The sequence below is a fragment of the Amphiura filiformis genome, chromosome 7 (assembly GCF_039555335.1).
Source record: "Amphiura filiformis chromosome 7, Afil_fr2py, whole genome shotgun sequence".
Classification (NCBI taxonomy): Eukaryota; Metazoa; Echinodermata; class Ophiuroidea; order Amphilepidida; family Amphiuridae; genus Amphiura; species Amphiura filiformis.
In genome coordinates, this window is record NC_092634.1 from 24,124,984 (window position 1) to 24,150,422 (window position 25,439).

General features: G+C 37.8%; 2 protein-coding genes and 1 long non-coding RNA gene across 4 annotated transcripts in view; 2 read left to right on the forward strand and 1 right to left on the reverse strand.

Annotated features, from left to right (window-relative positions):
- Positions 1–25,439, reverse strand: part of LOC140156924 (aminopeptidase N-like) — a 55,277-nt gene that overhangs the window by 9,243 nt on the left and 20,595 nt on the right. Inside the window, exons 6-16 of the mRNA XM_072179964.1 lie at positions 16,985–17,139; positions 5,678–5,791; positions 4,699–4,833; positions 3,887–3,952; positions 3,306–3,371; positions 2,809–2,999; positions 2,368–2,453; positions 1,565–1,695; positions 963–1,166; positions 731–804; positions 304–414 (exon numbers count right to left, since the gene is read on the reverse strand). Coding sequence (XP_072036065.1) covers positions 304–414; positions 731–804; positions 963–1,166; positions 1,565–1,695; positions 2,368–2,453; positions 2,809–2,999; positions 3,306–3,371; positions 3,887–3,952; positions 4,699–4,833; positions 5,678–5,791; positions 16,985–17,139 — 1,333 coding nt within the window. The remainder of the gene's footprint in view (positions 1–303; positions 415–730; positions 805–962; positions 1,167–1,564; positions 1,696–2,367; positions 2,454–2,808; positions 3,000–3,305; positions 3,372–3,886; positions 3,953–4,698; positions 4,834–5,677; positions 5,792–16,984; positions 17,140–25,439) is intronic.
- Positions 6,275–16,043, forward strand: LOC140156484 (uncharacterized). The gene is made up of 6 exons (XM_072179427.1): positions 6,275–6,301; positions 6,892–7,174; positions 9,829–9,950; positions 13,788–14,018; positions 14,705–14,886; positions 15,667–16,043. The coding sequence occupies exons 1-6, from the start codon at positions 6,275–6,277 to the stop codon at positions 15,890–15,892; spliced, it is 1,071 nt and encodes a 356-aa protein (XP_072035528.1). The 3' UTR covers positions 15,893–16,043.
- Positions 18,499–24,970, forward strand: LOC140156923 (uncharacterized). Of its 2 annotated transcripts, none has more exons than XR_011859608.1 (3): positions 18,499–18,719; positions 20,644–20,749; positions 22,179–24,970. It is a non-coding gene; the product is annotated as an uncharacterized lncRNA (long non-coding RNA). The 2 variants fall into 2 exon arrangements; XR_011859607.1 differs by having other exon boundaries at positions 18,502–18,712.

Sequence of the window (25,439 nt, forward strand, 5' to 3'; positions counted from 1 at the left end):
CAAACTAGAAATTGACCCTTGACCTGTTGCGGCACATAACCTCTGAACCAAAATTACATAATTATTTGTGATCCTTAGGCCTAGACAAATGATTTGATACACTTTAAGGTGATATTTGGACACCTTGAATTTTTTACCCCTGTATAAACCTATGGGGTCATTTTGGGGTCATTTATTTCAAAATGCTCAAGGGTGCCAGGGTGGCACCCGCCAGATTCTGAATCGGTAGGTCTCAGAGATAATAGAAAACGCAACAAAACATTGTGCGGACGATTTGGTTTAAAAGTAGCAGACTGTACTCACGGATTATTAGAAGCATCATTCATCCAAAGCCTGTAGAGACGTGACGCTTCTTCCAGGCAATCCTCGAGTCCATATCCACAGGCAGTGCTTATCCCCAAACTTCTTGCAAACCTGATTATAAATCAATCAATCTATCAAGCAATCGATCGATCAATCTGCTGGACGTAACGATGATCTCAGTTGATTCTCCATCACCGTCATGTCTGCCCATCTATCTTTCTATGTCACATGATTGAATTTCACATACACACCCCACACTACCAACACACCCCACACATATTATACCATATGATAAGGAGCATTTTCATTTGACAAAGAGACAATGAAACATAAAGCTACAACTTAAATAGCAAATCTTTAAACTGTTAGCGAGCGCGCACATGCAAAGGCAACGCCACATTATATTTTCCTTTAATCCAAAACTTACTTTTGAAGAAGAGTTCCTTCATTATTCCAACCATAAAGATTATATAAAGGGGCTACCTGTTGCGCCATGTATTTCTGTGAAAGATGGAAAAGTACATGAGAAAGCATTTTGGGTTTATACTACATTCGCCGGCGATGAACGATAAAAGCTGCGTTTCTTTTCTATGCAAACACGATGGTAAAAACAGGGGGTTACTGTGAAGCTTTTGCACATATAAGATTTGCAATCTCACCTGGAATGTCCCGTATGCACCTGTCTTGCTGAGCATGTTGTCAAGGTAACCGAGAGCACTTTTAGCAGCTTGCCAAGGTACATACTGGGTCTCATTGGTTAGGTACAAGGTGATATCTAATGCAATGGCTTGACTCATCGCTCCTGCTCTCGCTAGGCTGAAGGCGTCATTCAGGAGTGCTGCTCTGTTTGCTACAGGAATCATCTGATTGGATCATAGAGATAAGAAATAAGTTTATTTGTTTGATTGCATTAGTCTTTTCGAGGTCTCATGTGTATGGTGCACACAACATGAGGGCAGTATTTCATGTGGAAAACCCGGGAAATTCAAAGACTTTTACCCTCTTCGTGCAGTGCCATCTTATTGCGTCCGCCGTACATTTAAATTTTAATTGCGAAAGTTGGGTGCCATATCATGTCTAGTGTTTGACATGGTCTATGTTCGGTGATCTATACAATCAACGAAGCCTTCATATTGTATGTACAAATAATACGTATTGCAGCTTATAGGCCTATATACCCTCGCGGCTTATACTCTAGACTTTACGGTACTTTACAAAGTCAGTAGGCCTACTGTATAAAAAGAGTGAAATTATATTTTACGCTGTGATTTGTGACCAGTTGTTTGCTGAGTAGCTTCCAATTTTGAGTGTCATAGTTGACTCTGTAGAAACCAGTTTGATCCAGGTTAACAAGCAACCAATCAGATGTGGCACCTTCTACGGAGGCTTCAGCTGAAATTGATAAAGTGTAAGTTAAAAGTTCATCATCATCATCATCATCATCATCATCATCATCATCATCATCATCATTATCGTTATCATCACCATCATTGTCATCATCATTATCATTATCATCAAGATTCATCATCATCGTCATTATCGTCATCATCATCAAGATTCACCATCATCATCGTCATCATCATCGTCATCATCATCGTCATCATCATGATCATGATCACCATCATGATTACCATTATTAGTATTCCTTCGTCATACACTAAACATAAGGGGCTATTTGTAAATTTGACGTAGCATTATTTTGATTAAACAAAGGGAACTCAACTGAAAAAGTTTGAATTCCTCTATTGGGCTATTCACAGATGGGGTTTGGATTTCAAATAGAATAGAAAATCGGATAACTTCCATTTGAAATACCCCAGTCGTGGAACATATACAAGGAGACTATAGGAGCTTATAGGTTTAAAAAATATTAACCGAAGCCAATTACATCTAACAACACACCCCCTCTGTGGAAGACATTTCCCAAAAATTCCACAGAGGTATGGCAGCTTTCAATTGGAATCATTTCCCACTCCCTGCTGTTGGAATCCCTCTAATTCCCACCCAGCATTGATTGAGCCATTATTTTGACAAATATTATTAATACTAATGCTAATGTTATACCAGGTCCATTCTCCATCCATACGATTTGATTATTTGAACTTGATGCTGATCTGGAAGCAAACGTCAGAGGCACCCACCAGACATATCTGAATAACAAAAACGACAAACGAATAAAAAATAGAGTGAAATTTTCGCCAAATCTAACTCCATTTAAATACATCGTCAAGATCACAAACATTCCAACAACCATAAAGCTGAATTGGTTAACATTCAATTAAGCAGCGGGCACAAAACTGAGTTTGAGTATAAAGCGATTGAGTATAAATTCAGCTTTAAAATAGTAGTTAAAATAATAAAGAGTGTATGATCCACACTAAGCTAAGATATCTTACCGTTACTGGAGAAGATTGATAAAAGTGCGAACACACAGTGCCAAAAGTAAGTTCAAGGGCGCACTACACTATTCACCTAAACAAACTAGTCACTAGTGTCTATTCTTACCCCAAGTCATCATACGGTGTGTCCGTGTTGGCTTTTGGATCTTTTAAATACCGTTTTTGGTCATCTTGAAAGCTGATGACGCCACTATTGGTATAATCTCTGGTGATGGTGACGACAGGATAACCCATCTGGAGTACCCAGGTATGCATAATGCTTGCCACGTCTATGTCTAGACCAGCCTCATCAGCTGCCTGATATCAATGAGAAAAAAAATAAATTAGTACTCGTACCATAATTGAGGACCTGTAGAATTTTAGACATACGACGGGCACAATTATTATAGCCCACGAACATTTCAGTTTATTTCAAACATGATTATTATGGCATCGATTAACCCCCGGGAGGATTAACCTCGACATTTTGTTAAAAATAAATTAATAAAGAATCGGAATTTTAATGAATTTTATGGTGATCTATTCTAGTAAGACCACTGATGGTGGAATTGAGCCCTACGTTGGTATAAATCATTTGATAGGTAATCAGAAATATTTTTGTACCTGCTGATGAGCGGCCCAAAACTGATCATTGGTAGCTGTCGAGTATGCGTGATTTCTGACGTAAATCTAGATGGCAGGAGGAAAGAAATATTACAAATATAAACATGCTTAAAATATAAATCCAAAGTAACACCTCCGTATCCTGTTATAATGTTTAGGGTTGGGATCTATTTAAAGGGTTTAGATTTAGGGTTAGGACTATATAATAGGGGATCGTGGCTAGGGTTGTGGTTAAGGGGTAAAAAATAGGATTAAAATTTAAGGTTATAGTGTAATGGTGCGGAGGTTACTGCGTTCCAGAAAGTTACAACGGGATTATATTTGTGAAAATAATAAGGGGTTAATCGGTATTTTGAAATAAATAGCTATAAATAAGGAATTAATTGATATACAGCGCGAGGATGTCTGCCAATCAAAGTCAAAATTTAGTGTTTTCGAGTATACATAGCAGGGCATATTTAGGAACACGGGTTTTAATGAAAAGCAATGAAAACATCAACAGATTCAGATGTTAAAACCAAAGTGAATATTATGTTGTTGACAAATATGCTTTACGATATAGGCCTATATTCATTCTATACCTGTAAACCTTTGTGGAACGTTTCTTCTCCCAGAAATGATTTGCACATGCGTAGAATTGCAGGAGCCTATAAGCATGGAAATAATACAAAAATAAAAATAAAAAACAATAATTTTATAATCATCTTATTGAACAGTAACAACAATATCAAAACAAATCAACGGTGACATTCTTCCTCGGAGTTCCTCCTCCTCCTCCTCCCCCTCGTCGCTGCATGCCATCATCTCAATTTCTTATGCTTAAATTATCTGTCCTCACACTGATGCTTCTAATTCTAGATCTTAACCAAGAAGATTGTCACCACATCACCACAATGCTCCTTGCAAAATAAGACTGGTTCTTGATGCATGTAATTTCCCATGTACTTTACAGCATCAATATCACCGGGGCTCTTAGTTTTGGATGGTATTTGTGAGACAACTTTTTTTTTTTGACACGGAGTTCAACCTAGCTTCTCTTTTGATGTTGACTGATGTATGAAGACCGCGATGGATTTTTCATGGACCCAAGCGTGTGTCCCCTGAGGACATCCTAGGTAAACAAACAAACAAACAAACAAACAAACAACTGGAACAAGTTTTCAGACCCAGTTTGGTTGTTTGTGTAACAATGTAAGATAATGATTATAACTTTAACTTGTACAAAACTTACAAAATAGAGATATTGCGAATTCCAAACATAGGCCTAGTATCGAACGCCCGTGCAATATATTCAAAATCCCGTAATAGGAGAGTGATTTCATTTTGAATTTATTGCACGGACGTGATACGTACGTTTGGAAATCGCAATCTCTCTATACCATTTAAGGCCTACCTTATTATAGGCAACAACATCAAAGTTTTGACTAATCTCAGCTGCCGTATTCACGTGCACTTGTACAGGACGAGATGATGCAAAAGCGTCACTACCCAATGACCTATGTAATGTACGTATCAGAAATTGGGTATCCTGGAAGTTGAAGAAACAAAAAAACACCTATTAAATGATTCAAATCCTCAAAATGTTGACCAAAAATTATCATAATAATCGGGCCAACAAATTTGCAGGTTGAGGTACTACATGGAATAATGCACCGTGTGATATAAGGGAGAATAGCTATAATTTTAATCAGAACTCATCGCCGGAAAATAGCTAATTTTAATCAGAACTCATCGCATTTTATGCACAGTGATTTGGTGTAATGCGCCCTTGAATAGCCTTTTTGGAACTGTGTGTTGACATTGTTACCGCGCTACTCCAGTAACGATAATGCCCTTGGCATAGTCTGTGGCGTGTAGTAATTTTTGCTTACATAAGTGAATATTTATTTATTTACCTATGTCATGTTGTTTATTTCGGTAATACCCTCTAAACTTTATTCAAAAGTGATAAAATTTTGCATTTGTTCACTAAAATGAACAAAATCAGAAGGTGTCCAGTTAAAAAGTTTTACATTTTTTACTTACAATCAGAATGTACAAATACACTCTTGGAAAAAAGGGCTCTACATACAGGAACGTTTTCTAGGAAAAAAAGAGGTTTCTAGGGAATTTGCAAGAACCCCAAAATGGTTCTTTAACGCCTTTGCAGAACCATTTTAGGTCTTTGTTGAACTATTTATTATAAGGTTCTGCATATACAAGACAGCTTAATTAAAACCCGGGTTAAAACCATTTTTTGTTACTTTTTGCGAAGGGTGTAAAACCTTAAAATAGAACTGATAATGGTTGCGTCCAAACCAATGCTTTCTAGACAAAGAAAAACCTAAATACCGAAATATCTAAATACCCGTGCATGTTTCTGGAATACTTACACTGTCCCATTCAGGATAGAGGTTTGGTATTGCAATCCTAACAGCATACGATGCAAGTCCCTCCTTCAGTAGCATGTAATCCCACCATGCGTGAGTTACCAAATTACCAAAATACTGAATATAACAAAATATGAACATTTATGGTAACTCATTATTTGAAAAATTTCAAGAGCTATCATCACAGGGTATGTAAAACAAACAAGCAAGTAAACAAACAAACAAAAAACAAAATAGTTTTAATTTGATAACTCAAATAATATGCTAATATAGGCTAATTATTGGGGGTTGAATTCCCTGCCCAAAACCAACAGATGATATCATAGTCAAACGCGTATACTCGCGCGTGTATTGGCGCGCCATGTCTTGCTCGCTGCGCTCGCGCGCACATCGTCATGATGATATCATTACTCTGGTAACGCACGCGTGATTATTTGTGTGGACTAGTATTATTTTATGAGCTGGTCAGTGGTTGTGCCGTTCTTTATTTTCTCTCACTAATTGTAAAACTCTGAAAGTCAAATAGAGCACCATATTGATTGTAAACATTTTGTGAGGGGAAAAGATTTCGGTATAGCGGAACGAAACAGCGGAGTCGAAATGGCCAAATCCCGCATTGATGATGTGGTAAGTTTATTGTTTATTGTCCCCGCTAGATGAGAGTAAAATGAGAGTTCGCTAAAACAGGAAGAATTACTGAACAGGTATCATTGAAAAGGTAAATAAATTTTATTTATCTAAACATGTCCCTTCTTACACGTCCTCACATGCTCAAGAGACCCAAGCCAAGTGTTAGTATTACGGACCGAGCCGGGAAAAAAAAAAAAAAAGAACAAATGGTTGAAACAGTTGTTATAAAGACCATCTTGTTTGAAATGAAAGATGAGTACACCATCTGAAAAGTCCTCGGAATAAACTTTATTTATGGATCACAACGTCAAACTCATCAAGCGGCATCTAAAGAAAGGTCTGAATTTGAGGAAGTTGTTCTCATAGAGAGTGGTGGATGTGTGGAAAAAACTTCCTGAAGATGTAGTAAATGTGAAAACAGCAAACCCGTTCAAAGGGAAAAAATGACGCTATATGCCTACTGGAAGGAAAATGGAAATGTGGTACTATCAATCCTACGTAAGTTGATTATTTTACAATTAAAAATCCTTTTTTGGAGCTTTATGGGCAATACAAATTTTGTGTCCATTGGCATTGAATTCTTGCAGATGCCTTTTGATTACGACATTGAAGTCAACGCTGCCGACCAAATCTTACCAAGTTCTCTAGACTCAAATCCAAACCTTGATGAACAAACAAGACTCAATCCGTCACAAAACAGCAACGCCAAAAGAACACAGAACTCTTATGCTAGTGGAAGCCGTCCAAATTCGTCACCCCAAGACCAGGAGCAACTATTCCAGATCATCCGACAGAATTCGGATTTAGAGGAGATGGATCTTGATCATGAGTATAATTTGCGTCCCATTACTAGAGCTAATTTGATACATGGTAATTTGTGATTTAAAGATAAATGGTAGGCCTAGGAGATTTTTTGGTGGCGTGCTCTTTTTTTCGGCATTTGGAATGTGTTCGTTATATTCTCGCCTACTCTCATTTCCATGTGTGATATCCACGTTTGAATTGCAAGCAGAATCTAGGACAACTGCCCAGTTACTATACACGAAACAATTCTATCCTGGTAACTTTGTAACTCAAGCCGAGATTCTGCATTGTGCCCTGCATATATGCATGCATGCAACTAAAGATAAAAATATGATGACGGTGGCACGTATTCTCGATTTGAAAAACTTGGTTTCTCGGTTGAGAAATCTTGTTTTTGATCGCGAAACCTAGTTTTTCAAAAACTTTGCTGATTAAATTGATAAACCAAGATTTTCGATTTGAAAAACCAGGTTTATCGATTCGAGAAGCGAAAATTTTGATAAACCTAGTTTATCGGCCGAGAAACCTGGTTTTCGATCGAGAAACCCAGGTTTTTCAAAAACCTATAGCTTATCGAATTCAATTGAAAATCGTGTTTTCAAAAACCTAGCTTTTCGAATTTGATAAAGCTAGTTTTTCGATTTGGAAAGCTAAGTTTATCGATTGGAGCAAAGTTTTGAAAAACTTTGGTTTCTCGAGCGAGAAACTTGGGATTTTTGTCAATAAACCTAGTTTATCGCTCTTCTATTGTGCAATACTTGCCATATAACAGGTGTTGGCCCAGCTGCATGAAATGGTAAACCGACATTATATGTATGCGGTGGTTTATTATACACTAGCAATTTTATTTTTATTTTGTAGTTTTCTCTTCCTCTCTCTTTTCTATTTCTGTATTGTGTTTAGGACGTGGGGTGGGTATAATAATAATAATAATAATAATAATAATATCTTTATTTATTCACGGTAAAACATGTTCAATATAAAAGTCATTGTTCTTCCACATGTCCGTGGCATATACACATTAAAGTAACAGAATTATAAATTAGTACGTACAATTATTAAAACATTATTAAAACAATAGTCAGTATATTACAAAATTATGAAAGCATAAGAACATATAATATTTTTAAAATTTTTAAAACCCAGTAGGCCCCTAAAACTCATTTCAGTATGACATCAAAATCTAAGAAAATAGGCAAGAAGATAAATATAATCACCAGAATAAAATAAAAGTTGTAGACCTTATATTGCAACATATATATCTGAATACCACTTACACATTCACCAAGTTCACACTCGCGCTACAAACGCCTATACACACCCCAAGTACACCCCAACTCCAGCACGCTCATAAATACCACACACCCACATAACCACACACCCCTTGCACCCACATCTTACTCCCATAGCGCACCTTCATCCTAAATCCACAAGCATGCATCCATAACACAATGACACGGTTTTTAAAATATAAAATAGGTTATAAGCTATATTATAATGTACAAAAATATTAATTAAAAGAAGAGCACCAGCAATATAGGAAAATTAAACCACATTGACAAAAGTCTACATCAAATTCAGAATTAAGGCGATTTTACAAATTGCACTAAACTAATACACATTTAAGGAACATCATATTGTACAGGAGCAAGAAGTCAAGATTGAATTTCTATGACACATAAATAAAAAACATTCATATAATACTATCAACATGGTTAAAGCAGTATTTAAAATGTTTAACATTACGGGCAGCTTTTAGATGGTCATCTAGCGCATTCCAAGACACAGCACCCCGGTAACTTAGACTTCTCTTCTTAAAATTTGTGTTAGGTTTAGGAATGCTTAGCGCCCGATAGCCACGAAGGTTATATCTCTCATTATTTCTCAGATTAAAACGATCACTTAGATAGGGTGCCGTGTCGTTATTCATAATTTTGAACATTGTAACAACATCATGATAATCACACCTTTGCTTAATACAATCCCAACCTAGAACTGACAGTGCGTTTGAACTAGAATCAGACCATTTAGCGCCAGTGATAATTTTGGCAGCTCTATTCTGGAGTTTTTGAACAATATCCATATCATTAACATTACAAGTAGACCATATTACATCACAGTAGTCTATGTGAGGTGCAATAACACTTTTAAAAATGAGAGACATTGTTTCTGATGGTAATACATTCTTACATTTTCTGAGCATGTATAGACCTGAAAGAACTTTCTTCCTGATGTTGTTTACCTGATCATGCCAGGTCATACTATCATCTACAATGACACCAAGATGTTTACAGTTGTGTACCTGACGAAGTTTAACACCATTTATGTTGACATTGATGTCGTGGTCTTTGACTACAGCAAGACGTTGTCTTGACCCCATTAACATGAATTCTGTTTTCGACACATTCAAACTTAATTTATTACATGCAAGCCAATCACTGACATTTACTAAGTCTTTATTAATAATTGGGTAGATTGTGTATGGGGAATGGGTGGGTGTTAACGTCAGACGATTGGAAAATACCAATGTTGTATCAACACTGGTAATTACTGGTAATTACTGGTACTGTGTATTATTATATTTATTAGTCCTAAATAGCCGATGTGCTTTGAAATCTATTTTGTTCAACAATTAACTTAGGCCTAATTATAATGAACGCGTTCCCTTCGCATTGTTGCATCTATAACATGATAGTATAATTTTTATGTTTCTCTTTTAGACCGTGATGATTTTAAACCCATTTCATCAAAACACACACCAAGGAGTGCAGGAGCTATACGACTGTTGCCGCATCCAACACAAGCCAAGTATAAGGGAAATCACATTTTTGGTCCTAGTAGAGTAAGTTATCGGGAAAATTTTCTTTGTTCAAATCATATCAAAATTAATCCCATGAGCACTACCTGCCGATCTATAACATTGCCTCTGATTGGTCAATTACATGATTTCTTCACCAATCAGAATGGAGCTTTGCAAATAATTCACCCCAATTTTTTTTTGTGTGGTAAAATTATTCTAACAATGTTGCTGATTGGGCCAATTGATAATGAAAACTTCTGTTTGGCCAGTCGGCAGGTAGTTCTCATGGGGTTTTAAGCCCGGGGTTTTAAGGTGTATTTTCTGCCAAATATATAAGAGCTTTGTTGCCGAGGAATATGCTACCACCGACTCGAAGTGTGTCATGAAGTGTGTACAAATTGGACCAAGTTTAAGAAATCAACTGCTTTCGGACTTTTTGCATGTTCTTGTGAAAACAACTTCGGCACCGAAATGTCACATTTTAGTATAAATACGCTGTAAAAATGATGTCTTGGCACTTTTTGGCAAGCATTTGGCAAAAGGTTGATACACTTTCAGAAATAAATGATCTAATAAAAGGCCATACAGTCCCGTTTTTGTCCTCTATGGAACCCACAAGAAAAAAGGTTCTTTATAGTGAAAGAACATTTTAGTGCTTTTTAACCCTTTTTAACCCTTTTGCAGAACCAAAGGTGGTCTTATATAGAACCTTTTTGGCACATAACCATTGAGGGTTCATCAGATGTTAGAACCATTTTCCGAGAATGTAGTGGAGATTATTTGTTACGTTCTCTGCCGGCTTATCTTCTTAATAAAACTATGAAATCACACCATCAGGCGAAGTTTTACCATAATTCTTACTAGTTAGAGTCCTTTTATTCCTTTCTCCTCTTTTTTTCCCATTCCATAGTTTTACGACATCACGGTCGGACATTTTATTCAAAAGTGAATTACAATAATAAAATACATTCGCAATCATGGCGCTACGCAAATCTGCGGACATAGCGCGCCACGCCGCGTACTAGTTTGAGCGCATATTGCAATTAATCGCGCATTGATAACATTACCACATGACACTCCCCGAACTCCTATATGATTGTGTCAATCATCTCAAAAATGCACATTTAAATCGCGTTAAATTTACATCTTTTTGTGTGCATAAATATAATTTCATGCATACATTTGTTTTTAATGCACGTTTTAATTCATTTTATAAAATATTCTCCAAACGTACATTTGCCATAAATACAAATAAAATTTATGTGATAAATTTCTTCTCCAATGATAATCTCACACAAGTTTCCATCTCTCCAAAACATAATGAATTTAGTTATACATGTCCATGTTTATATGGAAATGTCGCTTGACTAATTGCGCACTATAGCTGCAATACCAAACGCTTGTCCAGAAATTTAAATTCATCATGAAATCCTGATCAATACGCACATTTTGTGATAAAATCTTATTTTAAACACAACAGTTTTTTGACGACCATATTATATTACTTTATCCCTTCATTTCAATTTTTAAAGAAATGTCGACTCGATTGACTTGCGCACTACTGCTGCAATCCCAAACGCTCGTCGCTTATTACAACAATCCAATAAAAAATCTTACACACATTTTTGTACTCTGGCTCGAGTTTTTTGCATGTGAAATAATGCACACATTTGTCCATGTGCATGATAATACTAAATTAAAACAATATAATGTTTCATTGCTGTTTATCTTTGTTTTTAAACGCAATTATGCTTTACACAACAAAACATTTTTGAATGCCACAAAGATTGACGTGCATTATGTAAGCTTAGGCCTACATCTCTACTAAACATGATGTATACAACATTTAATTTTGATATGTGCATACACATTTCGTTGTACGTACCTTTCATTTGTGCACGTACATTTGCAATATTTATAATACTTGCTTCACTATCGCACAATCCTCATTTAAATTTTATAATATATTACTGATCATTTTCATCTGTGAAAATATAAACATCTCTTGATTGTCTTCAAGTAAAAAGGCCAACAGTCAAAATATCATACCAAATGTCTGGTCATTTAGCAAGGAATCCAAGCAGGCTAGAACCTGAAGACAGCCTCTCGTAATCCATTTTCCACATCAATCTGCCACACCGATGCGTAGATCATGTAGACAACACTGCCACTGATGAAAACACACGATTCACCTGTCTTTTTCCAGAAGAACACAAATCAGCAATATATTCCAACGATGAAAATGCATCAAATCTCACAATTCTGGTATTTGAACGGAATTGATGATGATACAGTCACGAAGCTACTCTGTTTTCTTCTCTTCTTTCTTCTGTAGCGAAGCTATCTGTGACGCTCTCTTCTTTCTTCCAATACAACAGTTATTCAGTTCTGCGTCCTCTTCTTTCTTCCAATACAACAGTTAAGGTTTTACCGTCGTAACTAAACCTTAATCAGTTATACGATCTCTTCTTTCTTCTTGTTCAACAGCAGTTCTGCGTCCTCTTCTTTCTTCTTGTTCAACAGCAGTTCTGCGTCCTCTTCTTTCTTCTTGTTCAACAGCAGTTCTGCGTCCTCTTCTTTCTTCTTAGGGCTAACTCACTGAAGGTTTCTTCTTCAAAGCTGAACTAGTCTTTAGCGACTTTGAGACCTTCTTTGTCGATTTTCAAGTTTCTTTCTTCGAAAACTTTGTTGATGTTTTCTTTGGTAATTTTCCAGTTTCTTTCTTCGAAAACTTCGTTGATGTTTTCTTGGTGATTTCTTTGAGTCTTTCTTAGGCTATTTCTTGGAAATGGCGTACCTGTAGATTTACTTTTTCCGCTGCCACCATGTTACGTTCTCTGCCGGCTTATCTTCTTAATAAAACTATGAAATCACACCATCAGGCGAAGTTTTACCATAATTCTTACTAGTTAGAGTCCTTTTATTCCTTTCTCCTCTTTTTTTCCCATTCCATAGTTTTACGACATCACGGTCGGACATTTTATTCAAAAGTGAATTACAATAATAAAATACATTCGCAATCATGGCGCTACGCAAATCTGCGGACATAGCGCGCCACGCCGCGTACTAGTTTGAGCGCATATTGCAATTAATCGCGCATTGATAACATTACCACATGACATTATTACATAAATTAACATGTTTTCAACAACAGAAAACTTAAAAATAGAAACATACTCGTATGTCTTGGTGGAAGACAAAACCTATATAAGACATTCTTATTGAGACATGTCTTAGGTTTAGACGTATCTTCGTGGAGACATATTTTTCCCTGGTGACTTCGTGTCTTATAAAAACTGCACAAAAAGTAACGTAGCTGTTATAAATACGACATGCCTATATAGCTTCAGAACTAATAATTATTGTTTTATTTCAACATAGAAAGAAGGATGATTTATTTACGTGCATGTTGATACCCCATTCGTCCAATTTCGTTCACTATTCACAATACAGTGTTTGTAAAGAAAATACCTGTATTTAAAATTTGCAGCTATTTCAGCTAGTCAGCGCGAAGATATAAATTGTGGGGTTGTGGCAATTCTTGCGTATAACCAATGGCTGTAAACTGCAACTTTTTAATTCGGATATTTGTCTTCAAAAGCACTGCTGTGTTGTTCATATTGAACGACATTGGACAAATGGGGTATCAAAATGCGCATAAATAAATAATCCTTTTCCATATATTATGAAAAAGAATTATTAGTTCTGAAACTATAGACGTATTTCGAATTTCGAATTGTTGCACATTGAGCCTTCTAGACGTGTATAGGTGGTTTAATCAGGCAAGACACACATGCTATATGCTATTATGCTATAAGAAAAGTTGTTACAATGTGTGCAAATGATACACAAATTCTCTGATTTCGATTTTGATTTCAGATAGAAGAGCAGGATATTCTAGCAGAATGGCGTAATGCCGGCTTAATAAAACACGGGGGAGGTGGTGTAGCATTTGAAGTTGCTCTGAAAGCTAATTCCAATAGATATGCCGCAAGATTTCAACGGCAAAGACGGACACATAGGTTAACGTCTCTTCACCTCAATCGTCATGAGGAAGATGTGAAGAATAAACTAGATGAAAAGCTACGCAAAGCTAGTGAGAGAAGGAAGGTAATACCCAGTAGCTGTACCAGCAATTTGTGGGGGAAGGGAAAAGTGCAATATGGGAGAATGGGCAAATTTGCCTATACAGTTTGGCAATTGTTGCCTCAAAATGGAGTGATTTTCGGCACTAAGTTGTTTGTTTAGGGTCACCCCACCCCTTGTGGCGCCACGACTGAAAATACTTGAATCAGCACTAGCGGGCTCATGATTTGCTTTAAAAAATGGTCACATTTTCATCGGGGTCCATTTTAGTTCACAAGAACCGTTGTCGTATACGGTAATTTGTGCCGGTAAAGAGACGAGCAATTATGACAACGTGTGATTTCGTTTTTAAATGGAGAAGTGTTAAAGAATGAAAATGAAAGTATTGTTTGTAATAACCGCCTATATAGTTATAGCTCAATCAGAAAGGCGATCAACTCGGCGCGAGTTCGAGCGCCCGTATATGGTGTCAATTTCTGTTCTCGTGCAAAAACTAGAGCTATATATACGAGCGTAGGTTGGATTTCCCAGAACAAGCATTCGTTCGTGATGCACGCAGACAATATCAGCTAATATCTTTCTATTTCGGTCATCGTCTTTGTAAGTAAACTGGTTTTGGAATATATGTACGTTTAGGTAATGAATACCGTGGCACAAATTATAATTAACTGTAGGGCCTAAATGAATGTGTGTTTTTCCTCATCTTATAGCGAACGCAATCCGAAGAAAAAGAACGTCTAGCAAATCAAATTCATGAACGTAAGAAACAAGCCAAAGAAAAATACGAAGAAGACGAAGATTATAAACAACGCGTAACACATATGAAAATCATAGAGAAGCAATCTAAATGTGCCGTCAACAGGGAGAAGAGAGAGACAGAATTCCGAAAGAGGTATGTTCCGTCGATTGCCAGAATGCTTTGGAGACTATAGGTCCAAGTTTTTTTGTCAAAGCGCCGGGCCTTTCCACTATCATTTTCAGCAAACCGGGGTCTGTTTATAACCATATCACTGCCTATGTTACATCTTAGTTATAACAAGTATACTTTACAAGTGACTAACTTTGGAATTATGTAGTCTTGAATTTAGATATGTCCGCATGCAAAAACAAACGAAGGCAAAAGTAGATTGTCGTTGAAGCCGGTGTTAAAGACAACCCTCTATATGCAGAATCAGATACATAATAGCCATAGTCCGGATGCCAGTGGGTATGACGTTGTTGTGGTGTCCACAGTTTTGTTTTTGATGGCTATTGCTTCTCAAGACCACCAACTTCAAAAATAAGTTTACTGGAACTCTGTCAGCATTGAGCATTTTGAGATATGGCGGGTCAAAGTTCACACAGAGGTCAAAAAAAGCTTCTTTGGCAAATCACAGGTCACAGATCTACCCGCAAAGGCTTTTAAAGCCTCCAGCATACTTTCCTGCCGCTTGCCGCTGCGGCAAGCGGCAGGGCGTTTCAACCAATGACAAGCCTTGATTGTGTCCGTTTGTCTGCAATGCGCGTGCGCCACGCCGCTCAGCGGCAAGCGGCAGGGTAGTATGAAACCAGCATAAGATTTACCGAAAGGTCAATTGAATCATTTCAAAATCACTCTACTTTGACTGATTTTCAAGTCTCAAACTGAATACTTCACACTACCAACTTTTTTTGCATCCTTTTAACAATGCAGAATGGAAAAAAGACGTCGAAAGCGAGATAAAACTCGAAAAAGAGCTAAGAGACCCTTACGATACAGACCAACCAATAATGACGATCAGAGAGAGAAACACGACAAAGGACATTCTGATGGGACAGACAACAAAGACGACAGGAGCGACGACGACGACGAAGAAGACGTGGATCGATTTGCTGAATCGTCACCGCAACTGCCAAAATATCACCTTATGTTTGATTAAATAATTATACTGAGAACTTATGTACTGATTAGCAGTCATACATTTGCCCCAATTTTACGAATTTCCTGTTTAAAGCATCTGGAGTTGCTGTGCATGCGGCGAAAAGCAGAGATGCGACGTTTCATTTATCTAAAAATCACTCCATTCTTGAATCATGTTTAGTGTGCTTGTTTGTTTGTTGGGGGTAGGTGGGTGGGGTCAGATGTGCTTGTTTGCGCTTGTGGATGAGCGTAGGACAACATAGTGGAATGTGGGAGTGTAGAGGTGCATGGTGTGCAATGGGGGGGGGGGGGGTTGTAATGTTTGTATGACTATCTGTAACTTTTTTCCCGGATGTACACGGGTGAAGGGGGTGAAGAAGTGTGTATGCACATACATGTATATATTATGCGCATGCGTATAATGTGTAAACCTACATATGCATCAATGTACATGTGAACTGTGTATGTGTCATATCTTTATGTGTTTATAGTGTTTCAAGCAACATTCTGTCAAATATAAAAATCTATGTTCAAATTGGGTCATGTGGTGTTTTTTTTTGATGCAATGAAAAGTAAGTTAACATTTACCAGTCTGGTCCGCGACAGAAATATGTTGGTGTTGAATAGCCGTTAAAATAACAATTATATAGGGTGCCAGATAAAATGTCAATACAAGTGCACAACGAAAGTGCACATATAACCGATGTGAAGCCGAACAACTTTTCAACCGGCCCCATGGGTCCGGTCAAGGTCGCATAATATGATATGACGTCATAATTTGATAGGGCATGTTATATTGTAATGCATTTTGAACATTAACAGTCGAAGTACATACCGGTAGGCCTACTCCAAATGTATAAAATATATCCCAAAACAGGATATAACACAGGATACCGTCAATAGGCACCAACGTATTTTCGTCGCGGCCGCTGCTAGTACATGTACGTATGCATAAAAAGTGTGACGAAACCGTACACGTACGCTTCTGAAAATCGATGCATTGTACTCATTTTAAATTTTATCCGTGACGCAAAGCATCGTGGGATATTCCAAATGTGCAATGATATTGTGGTGACTAAGGTTCCAGCATCATAATGTAGGGGCCACTCACCTGGTGCCCCAGCTCATGGGCAATAACCTCATTGATACTCTGCTGCGAACTTATTGACGTCACACCAGGTACAAAAAGTAAACGGGACTCTTTGTAAGTCATTAATCCCCAGTTCTCCATCGCACTTGGTAATAAATCCGGTAAGGCTATAATATCTGAAAATCAACAGAAATATTCAAACTATATCAAGTTTGAAACATACAACTACAAGCCCTCAACACTCACGTAAAACCTATCAGCATCTTCAGTGGACCCTCTATCAATTCTGGACGTTGGTGGAGTCCTTGGTGTATCCCGTAGAGCAGGGGGGGACGGAGGATTTCTTGATGACTGGCAACCCTTTATTTATTCCCTGGCAGGCTAGCGACACTCCGGCACTTATTGGAAGACACGAAGTACAGCAGACAGTTACATGTACAATGTGATTTTCCTATATCATTAATAAATTATCGTGCAAGGTAAAGTACACGAAATATCGGACTTTTCAATTCAGCGAATAAATCACGTATCGAAATGTATTGACATGGTTGATAAAACAATATTATTTCATTGTTTTAATTATACATAATGTTGTAAATTTTGTGTCCAAGATAATTTTATGTGGATTTACATGTGTTTAGATTTAAACTGGTGTGAACGTGGAGCTACTCGGAAATGACGTCATGGAAAAAATATGCAAATACTGCTTATTAATATTAATACTACTCTTTGTTTTGTGAGCGGTACAAAATGTGATTCTCCTGATAAATTATAGGTCAAGGTAGGTCATTCGACCGTCTCTTCCTCAGACCTCTATGTAGGACTCTATGGTATCTTCTCATTACACGTTCGTAGTAAGACTTGGCCGGCGACGACGCCTGTCTTCAACCGCTGTATAGCACGGTATAGGCAGTTTGCAGAGAGTGTCGCTTCTCTACCTTTATTTTCTCTGTCCCTGGTCCTAATCGATAATCGTGATCAGATTTTGCCAGGCCGGTCTGGATCGGAAAAACTCTGGTAAAAACGCCGCCATTTTGTCGTCGGAAAACACAGTTTTAAATTCCAAAAAAGTCAACATTGCCTGATGTTCATGACTTAAAACTTCGTGTATGTAAAGATTTTCGGACTTAGATCATAATGGGCACACCGCAACTCTTTGATTTTGAGAGATTTTGCCCAGAAAAGGTCGTCAAATCGCTGCAGAAAGCGAACCGGCAACTGACAATTTTCGTATGCAACACACGCAACATGCATGCACCGTCGAGCTGTCATGCATGCAAACCATTACATTGGCAATCATTGCGTGGATTGCAATGGTGACTTTCCATTTCCAGTACGGTTTACGTTTACGTCGATACTCAGTAGGATCCTTTCAGGACGTAATGCCGGCCAAGAGTGCAGAAATGTACCCTTTATTATGCCATGGATTGTGTGTAAAGTTAAAGTTGAGATAACTGCAAGAGTTCATGTACTACTAGTAATCATGTAATCAAACGTGTCACTGTCAGAAGAAAAACACTACGCCGTGCATTGGGGATTGGCAATGTTTGCACACCAGCACTGCAGTGCAATGAATAGCAATGCACAGTACAGGGAGTGGCACTGCATGATCCCCGGCCAGGACGCCGATCGATGGTTGCATTCATGCATTTGAATCATCATGGACATGGCCATCATCATGATGATCATGGCCGTATGGGCTGATCATGATGACAGTACTGCTGCAAAGTTAACTGACATGAATGTTCGGTACGCGGTAAGTAAGTAGCTGAGATCCCCTGAGTGACTGAGTAGCTCCGAGTCCCAGTCCCAATTACTAGTATCACTCTCAGAAGTCAGAACTAAACAATCTAATGAATAATATAAATATACCTGGTCATGCTGGTGGGATTCCGTCATTTGACTAAAACATGACAATGGCTTAGCATGGGCCGGGTACGCAACTACCATGCTACGGACGCACATGCGTTTGCAACTGTTTTATGGGTACATATGCGTATGTGTTTACGGATACGCAGTGTACGCACGCATTGTGTGCAAGTGTTATGGGTACGCACACACGTGTGTGCTTATTGGTATATGGGTATGCACACACGCAATTGTTTATGGGTACGCACATGCGTTTGCAAGTGTTTATAGTGCAAATGAGAAGTCACTGCATGCAGCCCATAAATCGTGGCTCTTGAGCCACACACAGTACATAGTGGTGTGTTGGAGACTGATTCTGAACTTAAGACTTATTAAGTGAAGTATTTCTCTAGCGTAGCATGTTAGACTTGCCTTAACTTTGCTTTGCTTGTGGGCAAGCACAGCGCTTGAGTACAAATGTAGCACTAGCAAACACTTGGCACCCGCAAAGTGGAACAAACAACTGTGTGCATAGCCACAAAAACTTGCGCAAAAACGTGTGCTTACCCATAAACAGGTACGCGACCGCGTACATACCCATATTCACTTGCGCGCATATCCGTAAACACTTGAGTGTAGGCCTATGTACCCATAAACGCTTGCAAACAAATTCTATAGAAAAATTATCAAATTCGTATACATCGTGGAACATATAATCTTTGCGTGGCTGTGCGTGGTAAGCAGTTGTACGCAGATAGCCTCGCTAATATGGACGCGTAGAGTAGCGTTGTACGTGCGTGTAGTTAGCATAATTAGTCGCGGAGTAACAAGCGTAGTTGAATGTTCCACAATGTACATGAATTTCATATTTTTATATTAGTCCCGTACAATTTCAATTTCGCCACTTTTGAAGCCAATGTTTGAATAGGATCTATTCCTGAACATAATTGACTGATTTATTGCTCACGAAGCCGCAATTCAGTACAACCAATGTCAACCATCCATGAATATTATCATTTTTCATAGTATGAACCAATCAGAGCAAGTGTTAGTAAATTAATAGCCGTGCCTAAATATTGTATAATTCAGACTGGCGCGCACTCAGCGTAGTACGTGCAGTGCTTTCGGATGCGTTCATTTTTCTTGCGGGTGGAGGCATTTATATTTGATTGTATTTTCCAACATTTTAGTGACAATTTTGTTATAAAAATTATAAAAACCACAGGATTTTTTAGTCGTGTATGAAATAAATGCGTATCACTTATTGCTCGAGAAATTGTACAAATAATGCACAAGTTTGTACTGAGATGTTGATGCGTCTTATGCACTCCGCCTTCGGGGCTCGTGCATTAGACACATGAACATCTCAGTATGTCTGCATTATATTTTGTACAATTTCTCTCCCAACAAATGATACATGTTTATTAACCTATAATTAGTTGTATGCTGCAGCAGCATACAAATTAAAAATAGTTGATATTTTATTAAGAATGCTGATTTTTTTTAAATACTACCTAGGACTAAAAGTTTGTTCGGCTTATAATTGATGAAAAAACTCATAACATCATGTCTTGAGATAGAATGGTGTGCACGCAGTTGGGTACAGCAATACCTTAGTTCCATGTTGTGTATTGTGTGACTGGTGCACCCTAATGTGAATTTACGCAAGCGTGAGTTGGGATTTCTTTAGGCCCATGCCATGGCATAGGCCTAACATAGGTGCTGACTCTGGCCTACTCAACGACTAAATTGGGCTAGGACTAAAAGGTGTTTGTTTTTTATATGATTTTTAGCTTGACATGAAGTCATGTTTCTTGTACTTTTGCCAACAGCTAGGTCAGTGTGAACTATTGCAGCAACTTTAGCCACATGCCACAGTTGTGAGGAGAATGTGACTTTACATAGATCTACAGAGTGAACAAATAGCATAAAGACCTGGTATGTACAACTATAATTTGTAATTTTTATTTGATTTAAGGGCATGCATTTGTTAATACTGTGATTTCATCTAATAAATAAATGGAAGATGCTTGTTTATTAATTGACAAAACAGCATTTGTACATCACCTAGTTCATTTTGCCAGATTTTACGTGATGATCAGGACGCCGCAAAATACTGCAACATACAAACAAACAGCAGTACCGTAATAGAAATGTTGTTGTGTGCTCTCCATGTGACAATACTGTTTAGCTTAAAAATATTCTTGTAGGCTTACTGTTGCAATGGGCTATTCCAGTTGAAATCCATACAACTCCAACCCCCATGGAATACATGCCCTTAAAGCCATGTGTGATTTTTCCACAGTGATGACCTCAATTTCTTTTTGCATGATTGTTATGCCTAATAGCGTACTGAAATACCACGTGAAAGAGTAGTAAGACTAAGCCTGCTTGTGCTTAAAATTTAAGTTTTTATAATAAAGCATGTTATCTCTGGTTTTATTGTGATGGCTGATACATCTCATGCATACATATCATTGAATCAGTGACATATAAACTGTGTGTATCTATCGTCTCTTTATACAACCAAGCTGCATGAAGCTCAATGACGATCGGCGAGCCAAAACGCATTGACGATAATTAGGGACCGTTCACAACACTTGTAAGAGGGGAGCCTGATGCAAAAAATGCATTGAATTTGAATGCATTTTGATATCATTAATAGAGTATGACATGAAAACTATGTATCAATTTTCATATTAAAATTACAAAACAATGTGCAAAATTCTATTTTTTTTTTTTTTTTTTTTTTTTTAGGTCAACCATGATCCTAGCATTTAGGTCTAGGTCCAGAGACACTACAAAACCGAAAAAAAAACTTTGAAAAAAAAAGCGTATAACTCAATTTTCCCAGGAAAATTTGTGGTCATTTTTTTCAGGGCCCCCCCTTAGGAGGGTCAAATATTTTCAGGGCCCCCCTTTTTACATTTGCATCAGGCCCCCCTAACAAGTGTTTGTTAACGGTACCTTAAAGGCACTGGAATGAAATGGCAATTTTCTTTGTTTTACCGCATTTGTTGGCTCGAAGTTAAAAGGGGACATAATGTGATTAGTGAAAACTATGGAAACAAAGAACCTATGATTGAAATTGTGCATTATTCAGGGTGTGAGAGTTCAGATTTAAATCTGAATTAAATTATAGGTTTCCAAATTTCAGAATTTTGAGGCTCTTTTATTTGTGGTCACTCACACCCCTGATTATTGCTTTAATCTTCCACACAAGGAGTGTGAATTCCGGGTGTGAATTTCAAATAGGGTTACCTGAATTGGTGACCTATATGTCTTCCATAGAGGTGTATGGATTTCAACTGGAATAGCCCAATATTACAAGTATCACAGTATTGTCTTGAATTATTTCATTTTACAGAATATGAACTTGCACGTCTGGAAGAAACTGGTCTACAGCAACAAACAAATACCAGAGACGGATGGCCCGGAAAAATTGTGCCCCCAGCATCATCTACTTGAAAGTAGCTCCTGGCAATTGGATTTCGTATCAGAGTGGAAGTCACCTATGACATAGTTGCCCAAGATCAAGTCAACCCACCACGCTAAGTTTGATCTACAATTGGAAATCAGTATAAAGATTATGGTTCTCTTTCCTAAACATTAAACTTTGTTTGTTTTGAATGGGAACGAGCACTGCTAAAAAAGACTTGTAACAAGTCGAGTCATTCGAGTTGAGTTGGATTCGACTCGACATTTTAGGACTCCAGACACGACTCGAGTCTGAAAATAATGACTTGAACTCAAGCTTTAGGACTTCAATGATTTCACTTGAGACTCTGGTGACTCGGACTTGACTCTAAGACCATTTGACCCGACTCAGGGGTGGATCCAGGAATTTTCAAAAGAGGGAGAGCCATGTCAAGTGCCGATCTGTAAAAAATACATAAAGTCAGGCGCCACTCTGCAAAAATTATAGGGGCACGCACCTGGTGCCCCCCTCTAAATCCGCCCCTGACCCAAGTTGTATTCAGTGGCTCTAATTCAGCTCCATTTCATAATGTAACATTATTTCCACATCTATAAATGCATGGTTTTAATGGTTTAATTCTGATGAGCTATGTACACTTATTAGGGCACAGCACTGCTAGTGCTGTGATGCATGTATATATGTGACACGATCTGGTCCATGGGGGCCAAAGGCGGCAAACATGAAATTGAGATAAAGGCAAACATACATGTATGGAGTAAAAGACAATAAAACACAAAAGAAAATGTACATCACAATACCTCATAACTTTCGAACCAAGTATGCTAGACCTTTGGTGTTTTGGGTATATGATAGCATAATGTTACTACAAGGTAATAATTATAGTAACTCAATTGTCAAAAATGCCTCCTTTGGCCCCCATGGAGCAGATCATGTGACACACAGTGACACGATCTGCTCCATGGGAGGCATTTTTGAAAATTGAGTTACTGTAATTACATTACACATACAAAAGGGCTATCATTTACTGAAAACACCAAAGGTCTAGCATGGCGGGGACGAGAACAAATTAATTTTCATGCAATACATTTGGCAAAAAGTAAAACTGAATATTTGCTGAATAAAATGGCAAACTAGAACTTCAGTCTTCAGCATACATTTTCTATTGATATTTTATGAAAGGTGAATTTTAATTGTTATATTACCGTAACCACTCAGGTATAAGCCCACCCACCCCCTATTTTTCAAACCATTCGGGGAACAAGGGTGCACTCAGGTATAAGCCCAGCAGTCATTTTGGCTTAGTTCTTAAATCATATTCATAACGCAGCAAGTGCTATCCAATCACAGATAATAACTTTTAAATATGCGGATGCAAATGCAGGTCATTGAAAAAGTATAATGACCGTGTCTCATGACGTAGCTAAAAGTACGCTCTACAATGACCGTGTTATATACCCGGGGGGGGGGCACTCCAACTTTGGAGGTGACGCGTATGTAGGGCTGTTAAGACCCCCTTTTTCAGCTTCGCTGTCACCCAAAGACCCCATATTTTTTTACGAACACATGCTCGCTCTGCGCTCTGTCACCCGAAGACCCCCTATTTTTCCATGTGATCTGTCACCCAAAGACCCTTACAAGTTCAATTTGAACAGCAACTTTCATTTATCACTGATTTTGTTACTTATTTTGAAAAAATAAAGAAATTTGAAGCCATTTAGAACTAGAAATTCGATTTTCGAGATTTTCGTGGCGCTGTTTTGGTTCTCACCCAAAGATTCCATTTAAAAAAAATGTCATGTTCTCACCCAATGACCCCATATTTTTTACATTTTGCTCTCACCGAATGCCAAAAATCATGCTCTCACCCAATGACCCCATATTTTTTACATGTTGCTCTCACCGAATGCCCCTTAGTGCGAAAGCGCCAGCCCTACACCTATATCCATTTCAAATTGAAGTGCCCCCCCGGGGTTATATATGATGTATTACGCGTTCGAACAATTTACGTGGACGCTGGCCGCCGTATTTGGACATCGCATGATTGCGTGCAAGGCATTAGCCAGAGGGGTGTCCAGGTGTCATTTGGACACCCTGTTTTCAATTTGGACACCCTAAAATACTGATTTTTATAATGGAGTGAATAGGAAGTGGACACTCTGATTTTGTAGAATTAGAATAAGGTATTTTTGACCATTTTGGACACCTTAAAGACACCCCTCTGGCTAATGCCTTGATTGCGTGCTAGTGTGATTGGTCGCTAGCGGTATTTCCTTAATGGGCTATTCGATTTTACAGGGAAAACGACAGATAAAGTTAAAATTGTGTTCTGTTTTCAAATTAAAAGAAGAAAATGTAACGTTAATTGAATTTTTAAAAAAAATTGAAAAAGTGACGGTTATGAATGAGGTTAGTGACTTTGCATCAGTTATTTTTCAGGTATTGTGAAATATCTAAACATTGTGCTTTGGACCTCGGGATATACCTCGGTTCAATGTTTAGATATTTCACAACAAGGGCTTAGGCAGCCAGCCGTGTAGGTCTCGAGTGTTTTACACACCCAAATTTGTAAATACATTACACACCCAGTTTTTACCCACATGGCCTATACTTTGTACACAAATCTTAAATTTACACACCCAGTTTTTTGAATTTACACACCCAAACTTCAAATCCTGCCTAAGACCCTGTTTCACAATACCCTCAATAAAACTGATGCACAGTCATTAACCTCTAATCAATGCTTTTTTCAAGATTTAAGGGGTACTACACCTGTGGTAAATTTTGTGACTATTTTTTGCATTTTTCTCAAAAATAATTACACACTGGTAATAAAAGTTATGTACATTATTGGGGCAGGAATCCAATTACTACACTAAACTTTCAGTGACTCAAGATAAGCGGTTCAGTATATATGATAGGAAACGAGGTACATCCTAGCGGTACCTTATTTCTTATCATAAATAACAAACTGCTTGTCTTGGGTCACTGAAATTCCAGTGTAGTAATTGGATTCCTTCCCTATAATATACATAACTTTTGTTACCACTGTGTTATTAGTTTTGAGAAAAATGCAAAAATAGACTCAAATTTATTGAGGGGTGTAGTACCCCCTTAAGAACAAATATTTTAAAAATATTGTTTAAAAATTAACATTCCATACTTAATTTCTTAAAAGATGATAGAAATTAC

What these genes read in the sequence shown, in the direction of transcription:
- LOC140156484 (XM_072179427.1), top strand. Translation starts at nt 6,275, where the DNA reads ATGGCCAAATCCCGCATTGATGATGTG. An exon ending in AATCCCGCATTGATGATGTG is followed by an intron (nt 6,302 to 6,891) that starts GTAAGTTTATTG and finishes GAATTCTTGCAG; the next exon opens with ATGCCTTTTGATTACGACAT. An exon ending in TAGAGCTAATTTGATACATG is followed by an intron (nt 7,175 to 9,828) that starts GTAATTTGTGAT and finishes TTTCTCTTTTAG; the next exon opens with ACCGTGATGATTTTAAACCC.